General features: G+C 37.4%; 1 protein-coding gene across 1 annotated transcript in view; it reads left to right on the top strand.

Annotated features, from left to right (window-relative positions):
• Window positions 1–9441, top strand: part of LOC104524914 (ras-specific guanine nucleotide-releasing factor RalGPS1) — a 65400-nt gene extending 55959 nt beyond the window's left edge. Inside the window, exons 8-13 of the mRNA XM_010167938.1 lie at window positions 2370–2507; window positions 3420–3510; window positions 6113–6180; window positions 6855–6990; window positions 7806–7957; window positions 9413–9441. Coding sequence (XP_010166240.1) covers window positions 2370–2507; window positions 3420–3510; window positions 6113–6180; window positions 6855–6990; window positions 7806–7957; window positions 9413–9441 — 614 coding nt within the window. The remainder of the gene's footprint in view (window positions 1–2369; window positions 2508–3419; window positions 3511–6112; window positions 6181–6854; window positions 6991–7805; window positions 7958–9412) is intronic.
• The last annotated feature ends 814 nt before the right edge of the window (window positions 9442–10255 follow it).

The raw sequence follows: 10255 nt of genomic DNA, 5'->3' as shown, positions 1-10255 counted from the left end.
AGCAGGCAATTACAAATCAAACATTTTTACTACGCTGCCTAAAGATGCCTTTCAAGTTATTACAGTACTGGGCTTCATTTAGAAGAAAGATTCTTTCAGGCTGATAAAACTCGATTTGTGTTGCTGGGAATAAAAGGGGCAGCCTGGCTGGATACAACAGGAAAAATGAACCATTTATAGTCTAGAAGAATGTTCAACAGAATGTCGCATTCAATTCTTGACATTCACTTAATAAGAAACAGTTCCAGTTGTTAAAGGCATGGAGGCTCCGATACATGTGGAAAATGTTAAAACTGTGTGTGTGTGATGGTTTTTTGGGTGGGTATCAGAATATTTGATAACATCTGACTGGTGTTAGAAGTAGCAAAAGCCACAGAGATTATGCCCTGTGTGGAATGCAAAATACTGTTTTTAGTTGTGTCAATAGTCAGACAGCACTTAAGTGCATTCAGTTTGCTTTCATTGATCTTTTTGGTTTCTTCACAGAGAACGTGCCAATTACATTTGAAAGATAATTATCCTGGTATGCTTTCAAAATTATTTTAGATTTGCTGGAAGCGCATCGAATGAGTTTAGAGAACAGCTCTCTACAGAAGAGTTCTTGATTAAGCTCAAATAAAATCAATTAAGCAAGTCATTGAAAAATAATCCTACAAATACATTGGTTTATAAAATCATGCATAATACTGCAGATGCCTGTTCATAGTGAATTTCCTTAATTATAATTACTAAGCATGATTTGCTTTCTGTGGAAGACTGAGCAGATTTGGGATTTTTAAGGCCTATTTGGACATTGATTAGCGAAGTTAGGTTCAGGATAGCTTGTGCAGTCTAGATAGTAACATTTATATTGCAATGCTATTTGGTATTTCTGGTTATCCTTTCTATTTTTTAATGAACTGATGCTAACAGAATAGAAAATTGAGAAATTTACTAGTATATCAGGTCATGTGTAATACCTTTTCATTCACTTTTTTTATACGTCACCTTTCAACCACAAGTATTTTAATTTGTTTCTGTGTGTGTGCACACGCGTGTGTGTGTGTTGATTTTGGAGTGATGCCCAGAGTTTCCCAACTCACATTTGAGGACTGTACTGGTTAGGTGCTATACAAACACAACTGCTGTTCTTGTGAGGTTGTATTAATAGTCTTACACCTGTAAAGCCAAATTTCTTGTTATGATTCTGGTTATACAAGACTGAGAGTGAAGCAAAATATGATTTTGGAAATTCCCCATTACTGAAATAAGTTTCTTAAAAATATTATTTATGTTTATATATTTATTTTTATTTGGCTATCTTGTGGACAATGCAGGGGATGAAGAGCAATTCTTTAGCAGAGTTGGTCATGTTTAGTTTAGTTGAGACAAAAATGATTAGTCTTTGGGTAAAGTTCAAGAAATTGAGTTGAATTTAGAATTAAGTGGTTTATCTCCAGTGTTAATATGAAAGGAGGAGGATTTTCCTATCTGCATGATCAAGGGATTGAAAGAATAGTAAGGTTGCAGTGGTGGGGAAGAAAGCAGGTAGAAGACTTGAAGAGACTTACCTATAAGGCTGTGGGATCTTGGGATTTGGGATTAATATGAACTGCAGGACTCGGACCACATTTCAATCTGAGCGCACTTTTTGCCTCATTAACTTTTCCCATATTGCTGCAAGTTGAGTTTGAGTTTTTATTCAGCTTGAAGAGTTACAGATAGGATGATTTTTCCTTCTGTTATTTTTTTAATTGCTGAATTGGAGGAATGAAGTAGTAGACTTCCTATTTTGGCTTTGTGTGTTTAATATGCTTCATGTATGTCAAGGGAATAATTAATTGCTGATATGGTGAAAGATTAGGCTCATAAGTAGTTATGCATGTCTTTGTAATTACTTCTAGATTTAGAAATAATGACACTTAAAAGACAAAGCCAGCTAGTACGTGCCTGGTGTGTTGCAGGAGGAAAGGATCCTCTCTGCCTCACATTGTGATTTGTCATACAGAGAATGAAAGATTGCAGACAGAAACCTAGCTGTACTCATGCCCTCAGCATCTGCAAATACAACTGAGAGAAGGCTGACAAAACTAAGGATTAAGTAATTGAGGAGAGTGCAAATTCAATCCCTGACGAGGGTGGCACGGTGATGTACTTCCCTGTAAGTCCAGGCGTTATTGCTGTTTTACTCCAAGCTCTGAAGGCTCTCAGAGATCTTGTCAAAATGATGTCTCAGGTAAATCCAAAGAAATATTCTGAGGCAATGCTGTTGTCAACCTACATGCACATTAGTCAGTGATGGAAAAAATTCTTTAAAATATTGTTTGTGAGGATTTTCTGCTAAATGTGAGACACTAAATAAAGAAACTTTTCATTCTCATCTTATACAGGTATTTATCTGTCAGACTTGACGTATATTGACTCTGCGTACCCATCAACAGGGAGCATTCTGGAAAGTGAGCAAAGAACAAATTTAATGAACAACATTCTTCGAATTATCTCAGATTTACAGCAGTCATGTGAATATGGTAAGCTAGCATGAAAATACTGAAATACTAAAAAGAACTATCTGAAAAGCTTTAATGTTTCTCTTCTGTAATGCAACGTAAGTAAGGCCCAACCCATCCAAATGCCATTAATGGTCTCCCTCACCCTCTCAGCCCAAAAGTATTAAGTTTATTCTGGTATTGTTTATGACAGAGCATCAGCGTGAGCAGAGAGAATAAGATTGACCTTTTCTTACATCACACACATTTTCTTAGTACATATTTTCTCATGAAAAATTTGGAATACATTGTACTTAACAGTAGTTTTATTAATACATTATAAATTTGTATCCTTGTGTTTCATAATTTTATGACTATGAATTCTAAAAATAGTAGGATCACTTTTGGAATAGTACTTTTACTGGAGATATAAAATACATTCAGCTTGTCTTTTGGACATTTATAGTTCTGTTCATAGATCAGATAATGTATTATTTTCTTCAAAGGTGGTTTCCCTCACAGTCCTCTTCAAGTCCTAGTAAAGTCCTAATGCTGCATTTGTGATGGTGGAATGTGAATTAGCACAGGATTGCGGCTTCAGTGGAAGCTCAATAGAATGAGACTGTGGGCTGTGAAGGAGTCCCCAGATACAGGTTCCAGGATTGGGACTTCAATTTGACCAGGGATGGTCTCTCATGTTTCCCTGCCTTGTGCTCTGATAAGCAGAGGAGCTTTAGAGGGATACATACCTGGCTTTATGGATGTGGGGAATGTCAGCTTGACACATGAGAATTGCTCTGAAGGACAAATGTTTCAACATCAGTAGGGACTGTAGTTTGTACCTCCATCTCACATAACAAGGCAAGAGATCTGATTCTTTTTAAATAGTTTCTGGAAAATAACTTTGCTTACTAATGAATGGTACAGTGATAATGAATGTCATCTGTTCTCCAGATATTCCTCTGTTGCCTCATGTCCAAAAGTATCTAAACTCAGTTCAGTACATAGAAGAACTGCAGAAGTTTGTAGAAGATGACAATTACAAGTAAGTATGAAACGCTAGAACTGACTAACTCATTACAAAATAGTTTTAATAACACAAAGTCTGTCATTTTTAAGATTGCACTTGTATTGGGGGATTATGCATCTCAGATGCACTAGTTGCAGGTAGTGAGGTTACAGGAGGTTCCTATGTTCAAGACAATTTCCAGCATGCTGGATGGCATCAATCCTTCCTCTTCTATGCCTGACTGCATCAAGCCTCAGCTTTCAGGTCTATTTGGCCTGTTGATTTGATCTGCAGACCTCTTTGAGTGTTCACTAATGAAGACTCTGTACTTCTGGCTCACATGTAACACTGTTCAGTCAGTAAGATGGATCCCATGACTGGAGATAGTTTGTCATTTTTTTTGTCAGAACAAAGTCATCTGTGTGTCCAGTCCTAATTTCTTACCAAGGGTGACTAAAGACTTTCACTTTCATATAGATTTCACTTTCATTTTATGTTTTTCTCTTTGATTAGGTTATACAGTGTGAGTAAAATGTCAACATTTGATTTTTGGGAGGCAAGATATCATCTATCCCAGCCCATTCCTTCCCCAAGCATACCACGCCAAACAGAACTTTCTACCTCCTTAATTAAAAGATTATTACTGTATTAAGTGATTTGGCGTCCAGCAAAACTGAGGGTTGGAAATTTCTGGCAAGAGACATGAACAAACCCTGAGGATTGGAAAAATTCTAAAGCAAATCTCTTGCATATGAAGAAAGTTTTTGTTCAGTGGCTGATCTACTTGAGGAGGTTCCCCACCCATGGCCACCCTGCAAGTTTGTCACCTGAGTTGTGTTGAATTGGTTGCTTGTGTAGCTCCATTCGAATGGTGAGAGGGGTGCTCATGCTAGAGGAACAAATACACTTTAGCATTTAGTAGCCCTAACTTGGGTTTACTAAAAAGCAGCAAATGCAGACCCTTCAGTTTATGTTGAACAGTTAAGGAGGGCTCAGACACTTGGCTTCCCTTCACATGTTACAGTCTCTAAGACTTGTAAATTGATCTCCGCATGTCTGTATGTGAGCATCCAGCTTTACCTTTTTGCTGAAATGTCCTGTAGGCTGAATTTGAAAGTATTGCTTGCTTATCACTGAGAGTAAAGCTCTGTGGTCAAACATTTGAAGGGGGGGAAAAAAACCAAACAAAACAACAACAAAAAAGCCCAACCCAACTAGGTAGGACTCACTACTAGTGGGAGTTTTATTGGTGAAGGAGCTACAGTCTCTTCATCCTGTACAACCCACGTTTTGATGGCTGGGAAAAGAATGGAGACAATTGCACATAATGCAGAGACATGGCTGCTATTCAGAAATTTACATTGTGGGTTTTGTACATCTCCAAACTTAATTTTTTATGGGGAAGGGGTGTATTTTGAACTATTCTTTACTATAAATGACTGTTACACTTTTTAATCCTCTAAGGTGTCTGCAAAAAGGCTGAAGTTAGAGAACAGCCGTTGTGACTTGAATACAAGTTTTTCTTCCTAAAGGATTTTATTTTATTTAAAAAAAATAAATTTTAAAGTTGCAATACATCATTGCTAGAATATCTGGGAATGGGAGGGATTTGAGCTGTCAAACTTCAACCTTTTTGTCTCCAAAATTAAGTAGATGCTTTTCCAACCCTGCTAATTGCAAAGATTCTAGTTTTTCAAACTGTGTGCATAAGATATGTTTGATCTTCTTGGAGTTCTCTGCTCCTGGAGTCTGACCTCTTTGTGGTACTGTTGGAAATGGCATTAAAAAGTGCCTGCTACAGAAAGAAGCTTGAATTATGGATGCAGTCAAGTTGATAATGTATTTTCCAAAACACAAAAGATGGATTTTAGCTTTTAGACCAGTAAAGACAAAAGTCTTGGCCCGGCACACTGATGTGCTTTATAAACAAAGTTAAAATATGAAGTGTAGTAAGTATAAATATTTTAGCCGAGATGGGGGGCAGTTGTGTACTCTTCATTCTTCCCAGGTTTTATGCTGGATTAGTGGTATTGTCACTGAGTTTCGTGTATGTGCTAGCAGTCCCCAGGGCTGTGTAGGTCCTGGCTTATCCCAAGCAATGGCCTCTTCCCCGGCTCCTTCCACAGTGTGACTTTGCCGCAGCTTGTTAACAGCTCACATTGAGCTTTTGCTGTCACTGAGGGTAAAGATGGCAGCTGGTGGCTGTTTGGCTGCTTGTGGCCAGCTGTGCCAGCTGTATCAAGTTCCCTGATGCAGAAGAGGTTCCAGGGCTGTGCTGTAGCCAAGATATTGCTGTTGAGTCTGGTCCTCCTTCAGCATGCTATTGCAGACCTGTCCTGGTCTATATGAACCAAAGCAATAGACTCATTTACTACACCGTGCTCCAGCATGGCATTTTTTGAATCCTGGGTCCTGTTGCAGTAGTCAGGTTTTTTCCACCCAAAAAAACTTAAAAACAATGTTTGGAAATAGTGTGTGCTAAAGATAACTATGCACAGTTTGTATTAACTTTGTAGTGTTTCTTGTAATTTTAGAAACAGGCAGCTTTCAATGGCTAATTAAAAAAAAAAATTCAAAAACTTGCTGTTACATGTTTCTGTTTCCTGATAAAGTAATTTTTAATGCTTCTTTAATGCAGACTTTCATTAAAGATAGAACCAGGGACCAGCACCCCCCACTCTGCTGCTTCCAGAGAAGATTTAGTAGGTAAATGCTTAATAAATGTGAGAAGACTTGAGGTTGTCAAATGCATTATTTTTGAGTTGTGAACGTGGAAAATATTTGCCTGAGGCTAATAAGAAAGTGTGAAGTATAAACACTGTATATTTGTAATAAAAAGTCTAAAGGTGATTGGTACAGAAATTCTTTCAAGGAATGGAGTCAGTTTTTTAGGTTCTTGTATGTATTGTGGCACTGACTTGTTAGTGTCATTTGGGGTGAAGAGCTCTTAAATATTTATTCTCTGTTGTGTCTAGACAGAAGGGCCTTCATCTAAATTTTAATGGAATAATATGCTTCCAAAAGTGGACATTATTTTTCATCAATGCCAAAAGTGGTTGAAGGCAGGAGTTTCAAAATGTAGAATCAGTGGGACCTGTTTAATGCCAATGTAGCTAATGCAGAAACCTTTAGGACTTACAAAATACTTGTAACTAGATGGTCTATTTGAAATAAGTGTGTTTATTTTTAATCCTGTGCAAAAATCCTGAAGTACCAATTTTTTAAATTACCAGTATGATTATATCAATGAGTTTTATTACAGGCTATCTCTTACAAATTGAGTTTAGGAAGTTTTTTTGCAACTCTTGCACAATTTTCTGAGAAGTAACCCTGGTAGTAATTCTAAAGTTACTCGGGAGTAATGCCTATTTTCTTCCCAGGCTCTGAAGTCGGAGCATCTCCACAAAGTGGACGGAAAAATGTTGCAGCTGAAGGAGCCTTGCTACCAGCAACACCCCCCTCGCCTAGGAACCTGATACCACATGGACATAGGAAATGTCACAGTCTGGGATACAAGTCAGCATTTTATTTAACCTGAAAATCCTAAGCTTTGTGATGTATCATCATTCAATAGAAAAGCTTAACTATTAAAAAGTAGCATGATTTGTACACAATAGTGTACTTAGAGACCAATTTGTGGCAAGAGAGCAAGATCAGAACTATAATAGTAGTATCCCAACCAAAGAGAATTAGTCAAAATAGGAAGGCAGTGCAGCTGGTAGGATGATAAGAATAGCCAATGAGTTAGCCAAAAGAGACTTTTTCTGAATGACAAACCTATCGCTTATAGCAACTCAATGCCATCGTAATTCTTTCAAATTCCAAGTGAAATAATTGCCTTATTGGTATTTTTATAGTGAGACCTCCTTTGTAGACTTTCACATAACTTTGTATAGGAATGCTTCAGGGTTTTTCTCTGTATAGATGTATTTCTAATTAATATCTTGATCGTTATATCATCAATTCTCTTGTCATCTTTTCAAAATGCAAGATTGTAGCTGTTCATCTCTTAACTTACATTATGTAAGTTTACCTTTAATGAGCTAGAATGCAATTCTAAAGTTCAATGATGTGTTATCGTAAGACAGAAATACCTTAGGATATTGAAAGTAGTTTTTAAAGTACTCCCGACTTTCTGTTTGCTCCAAGAGTGCTGTGCAGTTTTAAGACCAGCCATTCCTATAGCTAATACACAATTGCTTATGACTTGAGCCACGGTTTAGTTTGTTATTCAGAACATGCTGCATGCAATCCTTCTGGATGTTAAAGCAACAACTTTTGAAATGTATCAAAGATAGTGTTGTAATGATGTTATCCTTGTTGATTTCTAGTTTCATACACAAAATGAATACAGCTGAATTTAAAAGCGCAACATTCCCCAACGCAGGACCAAGGCACCTACTGGATGACAGCGTCATGGAGCCTCATGTCCCCTCCCGAGGACAGGCAGAAAGCTCCACCCTTTCTAGTGGAATTTCAATAGGTAGGAACTGTAAACATACCCATACATGGTCTTTTAATAAAGATTTTAGCATGATTAGTTGGTGATTGTTCAAACAGTTGATTACTGTTCAAAAATCAATTCTATTTTATAACAAATTGGAGAAATGTAGCTGGAGAAGGGCAGCATAGTTTATACAGCATGAATTGACTAAATCATAAAAAAGCAGATTTGTTTTTTTAGACCACTTTAATGATATAACCTCTGGTACTCCTCCTCTTTATTGATGGGGTTGGAGGGAAATGCAGGGCACTATTTCCATTACCTTTTTTTCCCCCCCTCTAAATCAATCCAAATTAAAAATGTCTTGTGGTAGGCTTTCTATTTAAAATGCCATATCGTATTGACAGGGAGAACTGTAAATTGCTGGCATTCTTTAAGGGCATAATTTTGAAATGCAATTTTGATAGCAATTTAACTTTCAGATACTTCCAAATGTCAGAATCTACTTCATTTTTGCAAGTTATTTATCTTCAAATATTTAGTGTATTCTTGTTTTGAGAACTTCTGCTTCCTGAGTTTCTTATGTGACAGCAGTTGCTCTTTTTTCCTGTTACGCACAGATCCTTAAAGTGGAAGGAGGGCAGGGCAAGTGCCTCTCGGATCCACCTAACTGCAGCCAGGGTTGAGAAATGGAACTGTCATCACAGTCCTTTTTCACAGAATTATTAGCTTGATAGAATTCAATGGTGTTCAGTTTTTATGCATTTATCTATACAAGATTTTTGTAGTGTTATGCATTTCTTTGGATAACTTAATTTAAAAAAAACACAATTTTGCTTTTTAGCCTTCATGGAGAGAAGCGAGATCACACAGTTTCAAATTATGGTGTTTTCAGGAGCTGTTTATGTATTTTTTTGAGGAGAAGGCCATATTCTGAGCAAACATTAAACATTTTTCATGCTGAAAAAGTCAGATAGAGGCAATAATTTAAAAAAAAAATACATTGAAAAGTAAATCCATGAAACTAACTTAGGCCAAAGTAATTTGAACCTGTTCACATCAGGCAGCTTCCACTACTAAATGTAGAAGTCTCTGTTTTCTCTAGGTTCTCTGCTCTGGCCATTTCAGTTTCATCCGGCAGGAATGGCACTTCTCCTCAGCATACAGACAGCTTGCATTCTCAGGGACTGCACAGTACAGGAGATTAAAGCTCCTCATGCATCAGCTACTCTCCAAGTGCAGTCCTCCCAGCATTGTGCTGGATTTATGAGAGAAAAAACAGACTTTTGTCACCTTTGTTGAGATGTAGTTTTGCCCTTTTCTCAGTGCAGTTTTTTACTGATGTTTTCTGTCTAAACATCAAAGAAGCTTTTCTGCAGCTGGTCCGTTTTCCAGGGTAAATTATTTACCTCCATTAGAGCCTAGCAGGGAGAGTTTGCCAGAGCTGACAGGGAGTTTATCATGGGATGCAACTAAGAACCAGTCACCATCTAGACACTTTGGAAAATACTGAGTTTTCCTAGTTTATCTCATCTTTGAATTTTTCAACTCTGTTCTCTTGCTCAGCTCAGGCATGACCTTATCAACTTGATATAGTCACCTTTACAAGTTGGAACAAAATTGCCACTTCAGAAGACTTATAAATCACTTGTAAACCAGCAACCTTCTGCATTTTGTGTAAGATCAGCATGTGTGGTTAAAGTTCCCCTTTCTTTCTCTTCCACTTCCAGCCTCCCCATACTTCGATACTTTAGTTTTATCACTGTTTTGACAACCTAGCATCATTGTTATTTTTGCTGCTGCTTGATTATGAAAATTTTAATGACAGAAAAGATTAGTAGAAGTGATAGAAATACATATGGAGGAAGAGAGTAAGTTCTGGAGTCTTGCAGTATCTACTACTGAAGAATTCTTGGAAATGTAAGTTGTCCGGCATTCTGTACTGCTGCTTCAGCAGGATTTAAGGAAGTTGATTGAAGCTGCTAAGTTCCTCCATCATGTTTGAAGTACTCTATTTACTCAGTACTTGGAAACAGTACAGTCACTGCAACAGAGAGGAGGTTTACAGTATTCTACAACACGACTTCAAAAGGCAGTCAAGAAAACGTCTTCTGAATGTGTGTACTGAAGAGTGTTATTCCTCACCTTGCCCATAAATGTGGATTTAAACCTGTTACTCTAGAAACAGAACTACCTTTTCTTAGATGTAAGCCTATGTAGGGCTTAACTTTTTGCATAAATGATCCCTCTTCAAAACATGGACAATGTTTCTGATATGCCAGCAGCTTGAATCTAACCTTAAAGATGACTACAGAATCACAGAATGTTGGGGATTGG

This window comes from Antrostomus carolinensis, unplaced genomic scaffold (assembly GCF_000700745.2).
Source record: "Antrostomus carolinensis isolate BGI_N321 unplaced genomic scaffold, ASM70074v2 scaffold145, whole genome shotgun sequence".
Classification (NCBI taxonomy): domain Eukaryota; kingdom Metazoa; phylum Chordata; class Aves; order Caprimulgiformes; family Caprimulgidae; genus Antrostomus; species Antrostomus carolinensis.
This window is presented reverse-complemented; position numbering and strand designations above follow the sequence as displayed.